Genomic DNA, 21,027 nt, shown 5'->3' with positions numbered 1-21,027 from the left:
CAGCTGAAGATTTAAATTAAATAAGGACGACCATTTGCAGAATTTCTTTTTTGGAACAGTGGAACATTGAGTGTCCACTCTGACTGAACAGATAATTTAAAAAAAGCCTTCTGAACTGGCTGATGGTTCGATTATTTCCTAGTTCCTCCCTTGCTGTTTCACGAGTTGAGCAGCAGAGCTCATGCAGGGCATCTTGACCCTAAGTGTTTTATTTTCTTATAAACAATGACTAATATATCCATACCACAAGCAGCAAGGCGTTGCAGTGGTTAGCCCAATTGTTACATGGTCAATATCTTTCCATGAGGAGTCTGCATGCCCTCCCTGTGTCTGTGTGGATTTCCTCCAGGTACACAGACTTCTTCCTCCAGTCTAAAGACAAGCTTGTTGACCTTGAACTATATAAGCCCATTCCCAAGTTCACTGATTTTTCTATAAAAAAATATTAATATATAATATGTCCTGGCTTATTTATTCGTCATATTTAAATAACAGTGCTCTGAAGATCCACAGTTGATATCTCCCTTCATATTTAACCTGATTGGTTGCAGTGCCCTGCAGAGAGCCAAAAATGGGACTAACAGCTTTGTGCTTTTGAATGTCAGCCTCCTCTTGTGGTGGGTGCACTTTGCTCTAAAAAGGCCAGCTTTCCTGCAGGCATCTTGTCAATTCCCCTTTCCTTTAACCAAATGTCTTCACTGTCCTTCCAACAACATCAATACAGCCACTCCATCCTCCCCTACATGGCTCCCTTCTGCTTAGTTTGCCACACATTCCTGGTTTTAATGGTGAAGTGGACACAAACACATTCTTTCTAAAAGAATACCAGCATCACAAAGCCCATCTCGGAAGGGATGCCTACAGGGAATATTGATGCAGTGCCTCTTAGGAACACGGCTTCTTGTTTTGTCTAGTGAGAGATGGAGAGGGTGGACGGGGGGTGGGGAAAAAGGAGGTCTTAGTCTGGTTAATGTAGTTTTGTTAAGGATGAAAACCATTATAGTTAGCGTCTCAGTGGTGCAAACCATGACACCGAGGGAAAATATAGAGCTCGAACAGACTGACTTAATGTACCTTTCATCCTTTAACTTAATGTGATGTGGGAGTCGGAGGCATTGTGACGGAATCAACACAAATCCCAGTCAATTATGCTGACTGAAAATCTCTGCTGAAGTGGAAAATCAACTGCAATTTCAAAGCTGATGAAAAACGTGGCCGCTCTGAGCCTGCTTATTGCACTTCCTGTATTGGTCACGTGGCTCCGTCTAACCCAATATCCCGCACATCACTCCCTTCCATCATTTCCAGCTGGTTAGCACTTCCAGTCATCTCATCTTGTGTCCTTCCTTTCCCATTTGCAAGGCTGATTGACCCGGACAACTCATTCAGGGTGTTGCAGTGAAACTAATGCTGCGACACAAGACTCTCCCCCACACCATCGATGAACGTGGCGAGGGGAAGACAACCAGCTCATCAAACTCTGTCTCGTTGTCATTTATCTCTAACACTGCTGAACTGGCTCTTTTCCCTGCCGTCCATTCTTCATATTGACAGTTACCTTGTCATCCACTAACAAGGCTGATTCATGTTTTGCAAATTCTCTTGACGCAGACATATAGTAGGAAGTCAGGTTTATACTCCATAGACAAGATTAGTGTCCCCTCCCCTGTCTCTGAAATGAGCCAACTCAAATATGTGTGTAAGAAAAGGAATCATATCATAGATTACAGGATAAAGTTTGTACTGGAAAGAAAGGTCATCTGTGATAATGAAATCCCACAAGGTGAGCGTGATCAAAATGTACAAGGCGAGGGTTGAGCTATTTTAACCTGCGTTTTATGGTGAGTGAAAATGAATTAGAATATGATTACAGAGAGGAATTTTTTAAACAGCTCCAAAGTGAAAAACTGATCTAGTTAAAAACCAGTTCTGAGTATATTTTCCTTTGGATTAAAAAGCAGTGGGTTTTTCTTAGAATTACAAAGATATTTTTTCCCTTTTAGTGAGTTGAAATTACTGCCATTATAGCGTAAAAAGCTACTTCCCAAGATTTCACAATCACTTTACATAGGTATTCCATGACAATGAGCATTTGTTGTCTGCATTATGGTATCATTTTGTGGCTAAAAGTACTGATTTATTTCTTCCTCTGTAATATTCAGACATCTGAGATATTAGAGATAAAAATCAAGAAGCAAAGAAAGACAAGAAATAGACAAATAAATTAAAGCAGTGGGGATTTTGTATTTTTTTTTTCAGGTTTGCTTTTAATGTTTCAGTTAATGGTAATCAGTGTTGGTCAAGTTACTTGAAAAAAGTAATCAGTAACTAATTACTGATTACTTCCCCCAAAAGGTAATCCCGTTACTTTACTGATTACTTATTTTCAAAAGTAATTAATTACTTAGTTACTTTTTAAAAACACGATTTACAACCTGAATAGGTGATAAAGCGATAGATCTTTCAGCCCAATTCTACTTTTTCTGCATAATCCATCATACAAAATGTAATCAAATGGAAAAGTCTCTTTTTAAAACTTGTTTTATTAGTTTTAATCTTTTAACTTTATGCATCAAGCAAAAATTTAATTATATGCAACATTCTCTGACTGGAAGAAATTAGTTTAACATTTAAACCTATTTTCTGCACATTCCAGCACATAAAATAAAATATTTTTTGTGTTTACACTCACTCTTTCAAATAGATGCAAGTAAAACACCAGCTCATCAAACTCTGTCTCGTTGTCATTTATCTCTAACACTGCTGAACTGGATCTTTTCCCTGCCGTCCATTCTTCATATTGACAGTTACCTTGTCATCCACTAACATGGATGTAGCTCAGGTGGTAGAGCAGGTCATCTACTGATCGGAAGGTTGGTGGTTCGATTCCTGGCTTCCCCTAGTCTACATGCCAAATATCCTTGGGCAAGATACTAACCCGAAATTGCTCTCCGATGCATTCATCGGAGTATGAATGTGTGTGAATGTCAGTTAGAAAGCACCTAGGAAAAATGTGCTTGTGTGAATGCACAAGTTGTGTAAAGCGCTTTGAGTGCTCAGAAGAGTAGAAAAGCGCTATATAAGAACCAGTCCATTTACCATTTTAAAACACAGCAGGAAATAAATAAAGTCAAAGACTCAGCGGTCCTGTTGCTCTATTTTCACCTGTAAAGCAGGAGTGGGGTAGGCGGAGGTTTACCCTGGTGCAGGTGTGCCGCAGCGGTCAGTGGAAGAATCCGCAAGTTTCTCTGTGATTTCCAATTACGTCGGTTCGGTGCTTGTTGGAAGTTTAGGGGTTTTTTCGCTGTAAAAAGAAGTTTTCTTCCCACGCACAACGGACACTAATGTTTTTGTCACTTTTTATGGAATCAAACTCAAAGTAAGGTCAGTACTTCCACGCTTTAAACGCTGCACGCTCATACTCTCTCCCGCACTCGATATATTATCCATTGTTGATCTGCACACAGCTGTTGTCACAAACGTCGCACTCGCTTACGTCACTGTCATGAGACATTCTCGCAAAAAAATCACGGTTTTAGTAACACAGTAATGCAGTGTGCTTACGGGAAAGTAACGTAATCTAATTACCGTTTTTGCAAAAGTAATCCCTTACTTTACTCGTTACTTGAAAAAAGTAATCGGATTACAGTAACGCGTTACTTGCAGTAATTAACTGCTACCTATAAGAACAACAAAGAAAAATTTTAAGAAATTGCTGCCTATAACCTGGAGACAGCTACATGCTATACATAAACATCCAGTAACATCCAGAGGTGATGTATGTACAAAGTCTTGCATACATACAGACAACTGTCAAGTGCTGTCTTACACTCAAAATACATGTAATAGTACAGAAATTCACAATTGTGGAATCAGTTGACTAGGACTAGTTTTTCAGCTGCGTGCAACATTTCTCTTCTTCTTCTGCTTCTTCTTCTTCTTCTTCTTGTTCTCCGGTAACCACAGCAAATCTTCTGCCTCCATCTCATCCTATCCCTCGCATCCTCTTCTATGACACCAACATCACACCAGTCTTCCTTTACTACATCCATGAATCATTTATGGGATCATGCTTTTCTCGTACTGCCTGGCAGCCCCATCTTCACCATCCTTCGTCCAGTTGAGTTAAGTGTCATGATAGTAGCAGGGCACTGTTACAGAGGGTTACAGGGCCTACATTCTTCCTTTATGTACAAGCTACCGGTTCAAATAATTATTAAAAAAAAACATTTTTCAATACCTATTGACAGACTGAAATAAAGGCAGGCTGTGTGTGAGAAGAAGACATCACCAGACAGAAAAAATGAACCCTGTGGCTGTAGCTGCTTTCTCTTGTCACAAACAAACATATCAAAAAAAGCGTTAATATTTCAGACCATTAAATCCAGCCTAACTGCTACTTTCCCACTGAGATTCCCTTTCACTCAAAGATTGTCTCTGCTAACTGCTCCTGATGCAAACAGAGCATCAGAGGACACAGCTGTTGAGAGCTGTGATATTCCACTACATGACCTCATTTAATGCGCCGCATAATAATGGTAATAATCTACAGTATGCAACAACCACCACTTATAAATGGTCCTCCAGCTGGCTCAGCACTACAGAGAGATGCTGTTGTAGTGCGTCGGTTTTCCAAATGTGTCATTGACTATAAGCCACAGTCGTCCTCGCTGCAGCCCACTAATCCCACAGCATCTCTGATGGTTTCCCTGGTGACTGTGTTTAGCCAGCTCTTTGTGGGTGAAGTGCTTCGCATCTTTGGCTCTTGGCAAACAGCAACTACTGCTGCTGCCGTGCTCTTCTTTTATGAGGTTTTTGAGAATCACTGTCATTGCACTCCAGTGACTGGCACTGGGATCAGTCAGCTGGTTGCCAGACGGGCAGTTGGTGCCAGGACGTGCCAGGCTTCCCCAAGCTGGCCAGAGCAGAGCAGAACAGAAGACTATTCCCCATCCCTTCTGTTGCATGTTTTCATGGGTTTTACGTAACATTTGATCAGAATTAATTTCTGATCATTGGTGTCATTGCTGGTGTTGGCGAACTTTCTACTTTTCTATTTGTCTAGACAAAAGCTGAAAAATTAATGATCTCCAGCATTCACTGATTAAACTGCGACTATAAAGGGCGTTCAAATTGGATGTCTTGTCAAATATCACATTTTATCATCCTCTACAGACTCTGCATGACACTCCTTTTTGATGTGTTTCCTTGATCTAAAAGGGACCTTTCGTGCTTTACCTTATTTTCTGTCACACATATATGCATATAGTACAGTACAAAAGTCTTCAGCCACCCCTAATTTCTTTATATTTTGTTATATAAAATGGGAAAAGTGGCAGTGATTTATCAAAACATGTGCAAACATAGATGGATATGCGGTATGTAAGGCAAATACAAAGTTTGTACAAGTCTAACGAGCCAATATTCAGTATGACTCCCTTTAGTCTTCGACACAACCTGAACTGTCTTAGCCAGGTGTTCTTGTCATATCTTGAATTCATCTTCACGAACAGCTCCTCTGGGTTCTTGAAGGACATTCTTTGGAAGTCTTTTCTACATGATCCCACACTACAAAAATGTTCAGTCCAGGCTCTGGGGAAGCCAGGCAATGACTGATAGTTTCCCATTGTGTGTTTTTCTATCCAGGTATGTTTTTATTGCGTTGGCAGTGTGTTTGGGATCATAATTCCATCAGTTTTTCCAAGATCCCCAACACCACTGACTGAAATACAGCCCCACAACATGACTGAGCCTCCACCATGTTGCACTCACTGCTGACTCTGTCCTGATCTCCTCTGTCTATAATGACATCAATCCGAATCAGACATTTCAAAAAACGCGTTCACACTGATTTTTTCAGTCCAGTTCTTTGGCATACCTCAGCCTTTTCTCCCCGTTTCTCTTCTTTTCTGGTAGCCACCCTTCCGCTGAGACCATTTCTGACAGTAGAAGGACAAATTGAAGGGCTAGATGCATCTTTCAGGCCATGCATCAGGCACGACTTTCAGATACTGTTCATCTGCTGTAGATAAAAACTTTAAAAGTGCTTCAGAAAGCCTGGACAACTATAGCTCCAGGGTGTTTTAAAAAATAGAACAAAGCCAGCGTTCTTGTAAGCTAAATATAAAGAACTGGTAGGTGTCTCACAGTGTTTGCACAGTACATTCTATCAACACGTGTAGACACTTAACCATCAGAGTGCTGTAACCACTTTGATCTAGACAGTTTTTTCTACTCTTAGATCAGTATGATGTCAGTAAGGCTAAATACCATGGTCATCTCATGCACACAGCTCTGGATGTTAGCACAGAAGCCCCACCCAAGTGATCCTGAAACATTCAGCTTACGAAGCACAGCCATTCAGAAGAAAGCTGCTTTACCTACAGGTGGTTACAGAAAGTGGATGGGACAACTGTAAGAGTCTGAAAATATGAGGCATCTTTGACAAAAGTTATGTTACATTTAAAAAAAATTGATTAATTAAATAAATTATGTATGTTATAATACATCGGACCAGCTTTTTTTTTTTTTTTTTTTTAATCAATCACAGTACCCTAATGGCAGTTAATGCATAAAATGGCATTTAATTATGCTCTGTTAAAGTAAAAGAAATGGTGAGATCTTGTTAAATACAGAAGTGTCATACTCATCGTTTTCTTCATATTTTAAACAAATGACAAAATATTTTATGCAATTATTTATCTTCAGATTTTAAGACCTTCTTTATTATTTTGTTTACCCCATATATACTTCTAAGTAACAAGTACAAGCTGAGAAAGTAAGTTTTATAAAGTGCAAATTACAGCAGCTGGCTTACAATTCCCCATATCACTGATTTTCCAAAACATATTATGGTTATTTTTTGCCCTGCAGCAGTAAAATCTTATTGCATGTCTACTTAATTTACAACACAATTCTCTTCAGAAAATACAGCGGCGCTCTTCCCAACATACCGATGAAGTCCGCTAATTGTCTTTCATTCCAGAACAAATTACATGTTCACTTTGTTCACAATTAACTTGCAGCACAGAGGCCATTCTGTCATCTGCTTCCCTGCTCTTCAAACTGCTGTTTACTTAACAAATCCATGTCACTGGGTAGTGCTAAAGTATATCACAACAGACAGAACACTAAACACACAAGATCTGTTGTTATCAGCCTGTGCAGCCGCGCCACGTAGAGCGAACGCTCTTGTTTGCCTTTTACCCCCGCCGTCTTGATGAATGATCTCAAGATGACGGATCAGTGGGTGGTTGTTTTGCGTGCATGAGAATGAAAGCATTTTAACAAGAGGAGAAAAACAAGAACTTCAGTTTCACGATTCACATTTTACTTCATCCCCGTAAAATACGATTGAAACCAGTCCCTAACAGTGATTCGCTTAATTAAAATTCAGTTTAACGAGCTTATCAAACCTTAGACTTAATGAAATGCTCATGATGTTTTCTGGCCCTGTGAACATTTAAATGTGTGTGTGTGTGTGTGGGGGGGGGGGTTATGCAGTCAAAAACCCACTGTGCCTCTGACTTCTGCTGTTCAGCTCTAGCTGTAATAAGGCAGCGCGATAAGCTCTGACATTTTCATTATGCTGCAGTCATTTGTTGATTGATGCAGCTCAGCAATGCCTTAAAGTTACACTCTCTGATTTTCTTGTTGTTGCTCCAGGCTTACTGTGGGCTTTGGGTTTGAGTTTCAAGGCACTTACAGTGACCTGACAGCACAGTTTGGCACCACTGCATTATATAAAACTATCAGGTAATGTTACTTCTCACCTTCGGCCAAGATATGAAATATGTTGAGCGAAAAGCTGTTTAGAGATTTGGATGTCAAGTCAGGTGTCAAATTCATTTGAAAAACACAAGGTGACTATCTGCTGTTTTTATTTCCTTGGGTCTGATGGAGCTTACAGGACTCAGAATCAGTGCTCTTGCTACTATCAAGCCTTTCAAGCACCACAGATAATAATACGCTTAAAGTTATAAGTAACCACGTCAAGATAATCTTCAAAGTAAGCCAACAAATCGCAGTGGCATTTCTTTTAAATGAACTACTTAGAGCCCAAGTGACAGAATTTCTAAGACCACTCCTCCTACCGAAATTTAGTGATTTCAAAATCCGATATTTCAGTATTTTCCAATATCGATATCTTTTTCTTTCAAATGCAAAATACATAAACATTGTTGGCAACAGCTGGAAGAAAAACTCCATAACCTTTTGTTTTGTAAAGTTATTTGTTTACTCTTATACTCTCTGCCTGACTTTGCTCACATTAGCTGGCCATGCTTTACCAAAACGGAAGTCGCAGTGCCCTCAGGTGGGCAAACTATGCAATGTCAACAGTAGAAACATAAATGGTGTCTCTTCTTTACTTTTTAAATTTTCATTTAAACTTTCATTATCATCAATCATCAATAAATACCAATAGTGGTCCTGTCTGACTGTCTGTTACACAGCAGAAAATGTCAGCAAATATATACCAGATGTTTGATACTGATTGATATTAAATAAACTGGCAAGTGTGCCTGCGTTTAACGCAAATTTTGAAAAAGAGAAATAGATGGTGTTGTATACAAGTTTTTACATTCTTGAAAAAAAATGACAGTTTTACTGAAGACGTCCTCTAAGCTTTCATTTTGAGCCAAATTAAACCAGGAATTCGACATCCTTTATACCCCTAACCCATAGAAAAATTACTCAGTACGTAAACATGAATTGTTGAATTATTAGGCTGAATGTCAGTCTTTGTAATAGTATTGAGAATTTCTTTTTTTTTTTAAAGGTAGCTCTTTTTAAAACGTTATCCAAGAAACCAACATCCACAGACACATGATGGATGGTGGGGTATAACCAGACAACCTATTTTTAATATATTTATTTATCCCCTTTATGTATATCTAAAAGTGAATTACATTCCTGTCTCATTGTGGTTTAGATGTTGAGATTATTCGTATGGGTCTCTGCACTGCTGGTATTCCTAACAATGCCCATGTGCCCTTTCAAGAAAAGCTACATAATGCTTGTCTTTGGTGCTTCAAGCTCTTATGGGTCATTAGCCCTGTGGAATAAGAAATGGAGTTAGATGGATAAAGCCATTGCAAAAGTCACGCCTGAGTTCAGCTTATTGTTCCCACATTTTATCTTTTTGTATTGTTTTGTTTTAAATTACAAAAACATATTATGCACAAATTCTACTAAAGGTCCAGTACAGAAGACAGATGGGAAAGGTCATGACAAAGGAGCCCCACACAAGAAAAACAATCTAAATTCTTGTTGGTGTTCACAGAGCAGCAGTGACTCACCTCTCTGATGGCTGTGCAGAACTCACTCTGAAGGACTTTCTTCAGAGATTGGAGCTTGTGACCGGGAACATCGCCTGACTCCTGCAGCTTCTCCAGCAGCTCAATAGCCCTGGCAACATCTGGGAAGCGAGAGAGAGAGAATGGGTGTGAGTAAATATGTATATGTGTGTGGGTACTCATGCCAAGGGGACAGAGGAAGAGGAAAAAAAGAAGCCCCGTTCAATTACATTAACAGCACTGCTGTGACAAAGGCGCTAGAGCAAATCAATGGGCGGGATAATGGAAATAGACTCAGTCAAGGCCAGCAGTTGCAAGGAAGATAGAACAGCAATCCCATCCATGGATCGTTTGCATTGGCTTATCTCTGAGCATGAGAATAAAGGAGCGGGGTGACAAGTCAAGGACTCATTTGTTCAAAGGTAACACTTCCTGGAAAGAGTAGGCATTACAAAGCGTTTACACTAAATCGTAAGCCGTAAGGTAGAGGCCGTGACTCTGGGGTCTTCTGAGCTCTTTTCTCTTAATTAGCTTCTGCTGAACAAGTTCCACAGCCTGGATGATTAATTTTTTACCCTCTGAAACTGGCAGGCCAAATAGACTCACAAAGGTAGAAAGGGTGATTTGGTACTCAATCACTGGACTTAGATTGTTGTGTCAATATCATGTTTTATTCATGCCTAAGACCTGTGACCACACAAGAGGGGGTGACGGCAATAACATTTCAGTTCATACAATTCAAGTTCCCCCTCTGTTCTAGTTTCAACCCAAAGGGGACACAGGCTATTTTTTGCAAGTACCCCATAATAAGGCATTTAAGTAACGATTATATTCATTGTCTACTAATTACTGATTATTTAATTCATTCTTTAGGCCAATCAGGTCACATCTTTAAACTAGTAGTACTCTTAACTCCCCAAAATATGTTAAAACTTCAGAAGGATAAAACAATAAAAAGTATTCATAATTTCAGTATAGCACGTAATGAATACATGTTTTATTACATTTAGCTTCTGAACACCACAAAAGTTTGTTTTGTAAATACTATCAAATATTTTTTTCAGACGCATTTAATTATTTATCGCGTAGAGCCGAATTAAAATGCAACCGTATTGCTCAATATCACAAATGTGACGCAAACAGCATCCTCCAACATTAGACAGGAAATTCAGACAAGAAAAAAAAAAATCCCTAAAATGCAAAAAACAGAAAATTAAACTGCAGGAAAACTCAGGAAGACAAAGGAAGCGGGATCCCTCTCCTCAGCTAGACAGACTTGGAGTAGATGTTGTGTACACTGTGTTTAGTAGGTCTCTCAGTGTTGGTAAGGCCTCAAGGGCTATAAATGATCCAGCGGCCTCTGAGATTAGTCTCTTTTAATCTGCGACTGAGTGGCGTCTTTTTTATCTGTTCTCGAGGACACATCAGAAAGTTGCCAAAGCCTTATCTGAATATATGAGCATAGACTGAGCTGAAATATGCCCCGTTACAGAATAAACTTCAAAACTGGGTCACATTATTTCTTGTCAGCAAGTGTGATTAGCTTTGTTTTCGTCAATATCACACTGCTCAAAAGTGTTTCCATGTAAAAGATTTGAGCCTTGCAACATGTTTCTGCCGCTTGATTTATCAGTGGGTTACAATTATATATCAACGACTGATGTTATTCATTTAAAACAACGTACCAGCGGCAACAGACGTTTAGCTGAGTTGCAGGTTTAGGGTCATGATATATCAACAAGCAAATGCTGCATATTTAATGACGTTATATGGCAGGGCCACACTTCCATCTATGCTGACCACCAGGGATCGAGCACACAGACGCATAAATATACTCTCTAGGTTTTTTGCTGTATCCACATATGCTTGTTCAGAGAGAAAACTGGGAAAACAGGGACACAGAAGTCTGTAATGCAATCAAACATAACAAATTGTGCTGATTTTTGTTGATTAATCAAGAATTTAGATCAGTGATTCGCAAACATGGATACAAGTAACAGAGACGGACAGAGGAAAAAAAAGGGGCAAGTAATGTAAATAGAAAACATAAGTACGCCTTTACTGCTTCCATAGCAATTAAAAAGTTAAGCAGCAACCAGCTGCAGCTATACAAATGCATTTGAATAATTCAGTATCAGCAAGTGTGAGCACCTCTATAAAAGCAAATGTTTTGGCAGTTTGCTGGTCAAGAGCACTCAGGTGTGTGATAACCCAATGCCACAATCTTTCCAGGAATGGTGAACCAAGCAAAATCACCCCAAGGTCAGACCATGTAATGCTTAGAGAGGCTGCAAAATAAAATAAAATAAAATCCCGAAGGCTATACTGCAGACTCTCCAGGCCTCAGTCAGCAAGTTAAATGTTAAAGTTCATGACAGTAGAACAGTTGCTGGGAGAAAGTCTATTCTCTCTAAAAGGAACATGGCAGGACAGGTTAGGTTTACACAGTTGCATCTGAACAATGCACAGCACGTCTAGAACAATGTCCTTTGGACAGATGTTTGCCCATAATGCACTGTGGCACAGCCACCTCATATCCACTGTCAAGCGCTGTGCTGGAGGACTGATTGTTTGGGCTTGTTTTGCAGCCACAGGATGTTGCCACCTTGCAGTCATTGAGTCGACCACAAACTCCTCTATACACCAAAGTGTTCTACAGTCAAATGTGAAGCCATCTGCCTGACAGGCAAAGTTCTAACTGGGTCATGCAACAGGACAATGATCCCAAGCACAGCAGCAAATCTACAACAGAATGTCTGAAAAAGAAAAGAATCAAGGTGCAGCAACAGCCCAGTCAAAGTCCAGACTTCAGCCTGAATGAAATGACGTGACAGGCCCTTAATCGAGCTGTGCATAGACATGTGAACGTCAATGAACTGAAGCAATGCTGTAAAGAAGAGTGGGACCAAAATTCCTCCACAATGATATGAGAGACTGAGAAAATCCAATTCAATTCAGTTTTATTTATACAGCTCTAAATCACAAAAACAGTTACCTCGAGACCCTTTATTTTGTGAGGTAAAGGCCATACAATATACAGTGTAGAGAGAAACCCCAACAATGAGACAGCAAGCGAGCACTTGGCAACAGTAGGAAGGAAAAACTCTAGGAATCACAAGTAAGCCGTCTGTGAGCAGTCTGAGAGTGAAGTGCTCTATTATAATTTAGCAAAATGCAAAAAGTCAGAAATTCTAAGTATAAATGAACCATAAATAACCCACTGAGCAGTGATATGTAGTAAAGTAAATAATATATACTTAGACTATTCTATACTTAATAGGCTGTGTCCCCTTCATTTTAAGGCTCAACTATGTATTATAGCTCCATGCAGGTTTCTTTGGTATAAAAAAAAAAACACTTAAAAAAACCCATAGCCATTTACACACATGCACTATTGCCCTAAGCTTAATATTGAGTTGAATGCCAGAACACAAACGCATGATGCTTTGCACACTGAACCATGTTCATTTTGTTGGCTTCCCAATCATCCAGCTTTCTGCTTCCTGCAAGCTCTAGTCAGATCCCCTGTCTAAAACCACACAGAGTATCAACATGTGACAAAGAAAAAGTCTGACAGTATCACAACCTAAACCTGAGGTGTCAAAGATAAGGCCCGGGGGGCCAGACACGTCCTGATGAAGACTCCAGCCCGACCCCATTGAACATCATTGGAAGGTGTAATGTTTTACAGCTTTATCTTTACTGACAAAGACCTCCCACATGCTACACCAAAGTAACTGGGTAATACATAAAAAAATAAAACCAAGGAAAAGTTGTTTTTTCTCCCTTTATAATTTCTATTATTTACAACGGATACACAGAATACACTGTGTATCCATCCACTGTACACATGGATTCACGTTTTTGTAATTTGACACGTTTATTTCTTACAATTTCAGAGTCCTGGTGACAAATTTCTGACATTTACCGCAGCAGCATTTCTCTACCATATTGAAAAAAAACTGAGACATACATTCGAAATTGCACCCCTTTTTCTAATATTAAGATATCTCAAGGATTAAATGTATAATTAAACAACTTCTTTATACTGACAGAAAGGGGAGTTTCACTGGTCCGGCCCACTTAAGATTAAAGTGGGCTGTATGTGGCCTATGATGTAAAATGAGTTTAACATCCCTGACCTAAATGTCCTGACATTTTCCTGAGCTCACATGTGAAAACAGTTTCCATCTTCAACCTAAAATTTCATGATTCATATAAAGGGGGCTTGGTTTTTGCTTCCAAAGGAGACTCAGATCCCTACAAGTTTAACTTGTACTTAACAGATTCTCCTTATGTCCCCACTATATGAGTAATACCAGCACACACACACACACACACACACACACACACACACACACACACACACACACACACACACACATCACCCCTACAAGTTTAACTGTACTTAACAGATTCTCCTTATGTCCCCACTATATGAGTAATACCAGCACACACACACACACACACAAACACACACACACACACACACCCCTACAAGTTTAACTTGTACTAACAGATTCTCCTTATGTCCCCACTATATGAGTATAAATACACAAACAAAACACACACACACACACACACACACACACACACACACACACATACACACACACACACACACACACACACACACACACACACACACACACAGGTATTGAATTCTGGGAATATTGAGCAATTCAGCAAAGCAGATGACAGACTGAAAGGCTTTTGCTGCACACAAGCCAGCGGGAGGTAAGAAAAGAAGCAGTACTGAGCTCTGACCCCTGCGAATACTATATAAGGTAATGTGAAATGTACAGTTTCTATTTCTTTAAAAGGTCATTTGGGGGCATTGTGCTGTTATTAGACGGACAGGAAATATGGGGAAAGAGAACAAGGGAGAGACATGGTAAGAATCCAGCTGGCTGTAAATCAAATCGGGGACTCATTCCTCAAAGCACTTCCGCCCATGTGGTATGAGCTATAGCCAATTGGCTGTCAGGGCTACCCCCTCTGCCTGTTTCTATTTCAAGCACTCTGTAATAAAGCACTGAGAATTTTATTGATTTTCTTGAAATTGCAGGGGTCAGTTCCCATCACGAGAACAAGGCATGCAAGCGACAGTCCAGTCATTTAATACGGGCTTATTTAGAGCAAACAGTGGTGTGAATTTTCAGGGAAGTGCTAATTAGCCATTAATCTAATAACCAAGAGTTTCATTTAAAGACAGCAGCTGCAGTTTTGCTATTTTTCCTGGTGTGTTTTGTCTGTCGAACATTAAAGATTCTATCACTCCCAGTCCAAGCACCGTTAGCCTTCAGCATGTTCCCGCCTGTTCCAATCACCTCAGCCCTGCACTTACCTTCACACCTGCTTCTCATCCCCAGAGGGACTGTACACCAAGCCCCTACTGTTACTGCCCCTATGCCTGCAGCTTCTCTCTCTCTCTCATTCGGCACAAAAATGCAACTGAAAATAATAAGAAATAAAATGACAACAACAGCGGAAGCGTCTCTAATTAAGAAGCGTTAAACACAGATTTAACGAGACACATGTTAGCAGTTGAGCAAAATAAATACACTGCAGTGAGGATCTCGTGCTTTCTTCAATGCTTCGCTTATTCAGTGTTGTCCATGCTGAGTCGACACACTCATGGAGGGTTTATGCTACAGTATTAGAAGCCTAGCAGCTCTCTGGGCTTTAGTTGGGATCCCACAGTTTCCAAACACCATATTTCTGGTGTTATTTCAAAAAAAAAAAAAAAAAAAAGGACTAAAAACAGTTGGACGGGTCTTATTGCTGGAATAATGAAGCGTTGTCAAAGTTTCTTGCACGTGTCGGTTAAGCACAAGGTTTCCTTTGGCAGCAGTGTGTGACACTTCGGGTTATGGCATTAGTTACACAGGGCTGTCACTCAAAACCAAAAATAAAAGTCATTTGGGAAAAAAAAGGAGGAACCAAGTTACAAACAACACTCTGATGTGGAAGTTGCGGGTCTTTAAAACAGGATGTTATCTAAAATCTGAATTCTTGACTCCTGCTGTGAGGTGTTATGCATTCAGGGACATTGTGCTGGCATGCTTAGGTTCCTCCTGTCCTCTTACACGAAAAGGTCACTGCATATCAATACAAAGTTATTCCGAGTGCTCACATGGTGAAACAAGACACCTGATGGTGTTTATTTTCCTTTAATCTGTCCGATCTCTAATTGATATTCTGGTCTTTACGCCTGTTTTCTGCCCTGCCTGTTTATTTTTGGACCCCTTCTCGCCCTTTTTTGGACACTTCGGCTTGTTTGTGACCTTTTGTACTTGGCCGACGATTTGGTTGGACGCCAGCCTGTGCCCGCTTAATTAAACTTTGTTCTTAATTCTTCTGTCCTCTCTCAGGGCTGGCATGAGTCTGTGTTACTGAGAGAGATTTATCGTTTTGTACGTCACATGGTCAATTTAACCTCTCCTGTTATCGAATACGCCCAACCACCCTGCCAAAAAAACCACTGGGGTGAATAAAACATTCTTTTTTTGTGTTTTGCAAACACTGAAACTTTTTTCAAAATTTAATTCCCTACAGCTAAACTTGCAATGGTCAGGTCTCCCTTGAAAAACAGGAGTGGGAATTACTACTTAAAATACGGCAAACTTTGCCTTAAAACTTTAACGACAGGTATAAAAGCAGTTTGTTTATACCCATATAACACTTTTTAAAGTGTCAATACATTCTTAAGCATGCAGCACTAACACATATATATATTTTATCAAGGTGAATACTAAAGGTTACTCGTACGCCTGAATATATAAAAAAAAAAAAAAACACTGATTCTGAATAGCTCATAATGACTTGGTACACTTCCAAGCAGCAAGGGCAACGGTCTCAGAGGTTTACGAGCATTTCTTTCTAATTACATGCAGGTCAAGGGCCATCCAGATATCCCCCCCCCCCTCTTCCATTATTGACTTCCACATGCTCATTAGCACCATTTTCCTTATCCGCATCAAATACTTTCACTAGGCATTCGGAACTTGACTTCAAAGATTGATGTTGCAGACATTTCTGCCAGTGCTTTCATCTCGTTGATCACAAGTGATGCCTTCCCATTTCCTGATATAATCTTTCCAGCTCGAATCGGGGGGGTATTTTAAATTTCAGAAGCTCTGCATCAAACAGAGAAGCTGCACAGTTTAAATGCAATTAAATTGTGCAATGTAAGCTCTAGAGAGTAAAAACTGAAATACTGTGAGTCCATGTTTGCCATGCCCTTCATCTTCTGCCATTACAAGATGATATAATTGCAGGTGGACATACAAATCTGAATGTAACGTAAGTGATAGCCACACGCCTCAAACCAGAGATAACGAAATGTCTGCTCGCGCTGCACAGGCACGTTTCCTCTTTGATGCTTCCAGTGATATGTGCTGTGAATTAGTGGGACCAGTGTGATGGATTATGTCCTGCAGATCGCATTGCCCGCTTTGTTTATTTCTTTAGTTCAGCCACTGTGATTCAAATGAACCACACATATTTAAGCACAAATGTCCCACGGTCATGCTTCACTGTGCACTGCTCTGTGTGTGCTAAATGTGAAAGTGGGCCCCGTTAGATGAGCTGTGTGACGGATCAGAGGAAACCCACAGAGAGGAGGCACTGAAGGGTGATTTTTTTTTTTTCCATGACAAAGCAGCTGAGATGACCGCAGGGGATCATAGTTACGTCACATCACCAGGAAATCACTCCCAAATCAGATGTGCAGTGAAATGACATATTACATTACCTAATAGTGCAACAGAGGGGGGCAAATCAGCTTAGTGACCTCTATTATAACAGTGACATAACAGTGGCAAAAGACCATAATTATCAAATGTTTTACTTGCAACTGAGCAAAAAAGGCTGACAAAACAAATGAAGCGTAGTTCAAGATAACACCAAGTATACGCTCAACGCCCACATGGCATTCCTGTTACATGCAAGGTCTATGAATAAACTTCAGCTGGAGGTAGTATAGGAAATGCAATTCCATCCTTGACTAACCACCACGGTTATACAATAACAACACACATGAAAACTACCAGATTTAACGTGTTTTACTAACATCTGAGGGAAGGGCTTTGAAGTTGGGGGTGCTGGTGTGTGTGCACACGTCAGGCATACACAGTCAATCTTGCAACTATAAAGTCTCCATAGAGCTGTCAAGATAGGCAATAAGCCTGTTTGCAAACAGATGACTAGAACCTATAAGTGTATTTTACCCAGCTCAAGAGCCAAAGGTGTAGGATGAGTGGATCGATCAAGTCAGAACTAAGCTTAAGAAAAAACAATCTGTTATGCTTAGAAGGCTGACTAAAGTAAATGAAATGTCTCAAGCTTTAGTCTTTGTCAGTCAAAACGCACTGGCACACATGGTTGTAGAAACTGTGAGTCGATGACTTTTTATCTGGGAACTTTGTGAATTGTTTTTTGTCTAATAACTAAAAGTCATAGCAGAAAAATAAAAATAAACAATGACCAGAAAATCACCGCTTTAGCATCTGGTTCATTTTTTTGTGTTTATCCATTTCAGGGTTGCGCTGAGGCTGGAGCCTATCCCGGCTGTCATAGGGTGAGAGGTACATGCTGGACAGGTTATCAGTCTGTTGTAGGACTAATACAGAAAGACAGACAACCATTCATACCTATAGCCATTTTAAAGACACCAGTTAACCTAACAGGAGTGTCTTTGGACAAAGGGGAGGAACTGGGGTTCATAGGGGACCGAAGGATGTCTCCCTATTGCATTAACTAAAATGGAATAAACAAAAAAACATAATAACTAATAACTATTACTCATCTCTCATCATCAGCCTGACCCCCCACATGCACATACATGTTCCTGGTCCACTTCTAAACCCTTTGGTGGAGACAACCAATCCTTTCCTTCACGCTCAACAACTCTCAGCCTTCTAGTTTCTGCCTGTCGGCCTCGTCATGCCTCTTTTCTCGCCTTTGTGTCCACATGCTTTGCCTTTTCTACCTGTACATTAAATCAGCACAGTGAGCCCTTGCCTTTGATTTCTGCATTCCTTCTCGTTCATTTAAAGACATCTGCTAACGCTACACTTCACGGGGATCGTGGCCCAAATGAGTGTTTTCCCTAAAAATGCAATTCACCACCATTCAACTCTGGATTTTACTGACTTTTACTCCAAAGTTAAAAAAAGAAACAAACCAAAAAACTCCACAAATTTATGCTGGGGGGGGGGTTCAATGTGCCCAGATGTGTTCAACATCTGTAAAAAAAATTTTACACTCATTTCAATAAAAATTCTGCTTCGTTGAGACGTGCAAGACTGTCAAATTTAGCATATCTCTGAGGCAAACAGATGGTATGCAATTAAGTCATTCTCACTGTGTACTCTGACAGATTCTTCTCCAAAGTAAGAAGAAAGGGTGTTGATGTTGCTGTATCTAAATGAGGATATTTTTTCTTATGAATAATGACACAAGAAGAAGTATCTTTCTCTCTAATTATCTGCCAGAAAAAAATAAAATAAAACAAGAAGGTGTCCCGAAGTGCAAAGGAAAACCATGGGTTGTAATTACAGAGCATCTCTATGAGGAGTAGTGACATTGGTCGGAGTAAATGAGCATCAAGATGCAGTTACAGTGTAATGTACTGCTGCCATATTATAAAGAGTGATGACACCAGGAGAGATCCCGTCAGCAGTTAATTTCCCTCTGCTATACGAAGGATGAGGGCATTCTCATTAGTGATACTTACTAATAAAACGAGCCGAGTTCTGGGTGACCTGATAGCTGAGTGGGTAGGCCTCAAATGCCCCGAGCAGCGAGTCCCAAGTTTGATTCTTGGCTGGCAGGATTATTTATTCTCTTACACTTTCGCCCCCACCGTGATTGCTGTAGGAGTTACTGACTGAACAAAGGCTCCAAAGTCATCCAGCCCAAGTTTTCTTTAGCTATGTAGCTGTCTGGAGTATAAGTAGACTAAATTTTCTCAGAACTAATTTTTTCACTCTGTGCAGTAACATTTATAAAGGTCTCTAAAAAACCCACCAAAACAACATTAATTGCAGCCATCACACAGAGAGGCCGTGGTCTGCGGTGTGCTGGTTAGAGGGAAAACCAGCACACCGCAGACCACGGCCTCTCTGTGTGAGGATCTAAACGTATTCTACGCTAGATTCGACACAGCGAACACCATGAGACCGGACAGTGTGCGCACCGCGGATGACGTCAGGCGCACACTGTGTCTGAGGAGGATGTGCGGAAGTGCTTCAGGAAGGTGAACGCCGCAAAGCTACTGGTCCGGACGGGATTCCCGGCCGGGTCCTCAAGTCATGCGCGGCTCAGCTGGCTGGAGTGTTCACCACATCTTCAACTTTCCCTCTCTCTGTCTGTAGTCCCAGCCTGCTTCAAAATGGCCACCATCGTCCCTGTACCCAAATCCTCCACCATCTCCTCATTGAACGACTGGCGACCTGTAGCCCTGACCCCCATCGTAGCAAATGCTTCGAGAAGCTGGTCAGGGACTTCATCCGCTCTGCACTACCCGACTCACTGGACCCTCTACAGTTCGCATACCGCCACAACAGGTCCACTGATGATGCCATAGCCCTGACACTACACACTGCCCTGTCACACCTGGAGAAGAGAGACACGTATGTGAGAATGCTGTTTGTAGATTACAGCTCAGCATTCAATACCATCGTTCCCTCGAAGCTGGACAGGAAACTGCAGGATCTAGGACTGAGCAGCTCCCTCTGCAGCTGGATCCTTAGCTTCCTGTCTGACAGACGCCAAGTGGTCAGACTGGGCAGCATCACCTCATCCCCATCACACTGAACACTGGTGCTCCACAGGGGTGTGTACTGAGCCCTCTCCTGTACTCACTCTACACCTACGACTGCACAGCCACTAACAACTCCAACATCATTGTGAAGTTTGCGGACGACACTACAGTGGTGGGTCTTATCACCAAGGTGATGAGACGGCTTACAGGGAGGAGGTCAGCGCCCTGACCCACTGGTGTCAAGACAACCATCTCACCCTCAACGTCGCAAAGACAAAGGAGTTGATAGTGGACTTCCGGAGGTGCAGAGAAGTACACACCCCCATCACCATCAACGGCGCTGCTGTGGAGAGAGTGAGCAGCTTCCGGTTCCTTGGAGTACATCTGGCTGAGGATCTTACGTGGTCAGTACACAGCAGCGCCTCTTCTTTCCAACTCCTACAGCATACTGACATCCGGTTCGTTTTAGTATTATATACACCACAAAATATAAGAATACAAAATACAAATGTAGAATGACAGGCAAGCGTCCTGCGCAGACAGCCTCGTAAATGGCAGATATGAGCGCCGCCTAATAGCCCAGGGTCCTAGTAGCGGCCTCTTCTCGTCATGATCAGGGAGACGGTGAAAAGTAATTCGGCAGACATGAGGGCGTCGCCCAAAGGGAAACACACCCGACTAGCGGCATACCCTCAGGAGCCTGTCTTGAAACCGTAACCATCTATCCGTGGTACGATGCCGATTCTGCGACGGTGTTGAGGAGCATCCAGCCACTCAGCTGTAATAATGCCACATACCAGCGTCTCCTGGTGCCTGGTATCCTCTAGCAGCGTACGTATACACGTGTTAATCCATCTTGCTATATGCCGGCGCAAACAACTGAGCAGCCGGACTCGCGACCAACTCTACAATCCACTGCACAATACACTTAGCCTCTAAGATACCTTCATAATGCGACAATAG

General features: G+C 41.1%; 1 protein-coding gene across 2 annotated transcripts in view; it reads right to left on the bottom strand.

Annotated features, from left to right (window-relative positions):
* Positions 1 to 21,027, bottom strand: part of lin7a (lin-7 homolog A (C. elegans)) — a 48,396-nt gene that overhangs the window by 18,188 nt on the left and 9,181 nt on the right. For both annotated transcript variants that reach the window (XM_005923517.3, XM_005923516.3), the window contains exon 2: positions 9,300 to 9,418. In XM_005923517.3, coding sequence (XP_005923579.1) covers positions 9,300 to 9,418 — 119 coding nt within the window. The remainder of the gene's footprint in view (positions 1 to 9,299; positions 9,419 to 21,027) is intronic.

This window comes from Haplochromis burtoni, unplaced genomic scaffold (assembly GCF_018398535.1).
Source record: "Haplochromis burtoni strain Fernald_Lab_line unplaced genomic scaffold, NCSU_Asbu1 Contig_49, whole genome shotgun sequence".
In the NCBI taxonomy this organism is placed as follows: Eukaryota; Metazoa; Chordata; class Actinopteri; order Cichliformes; family Cichlidae; genus Haplochromis; species Haplochromis burtoni.
Note: the sequence above shows the minus strand (reverse complement) of the source record. Positions and strands in the feature narration are given on the sequence as shown.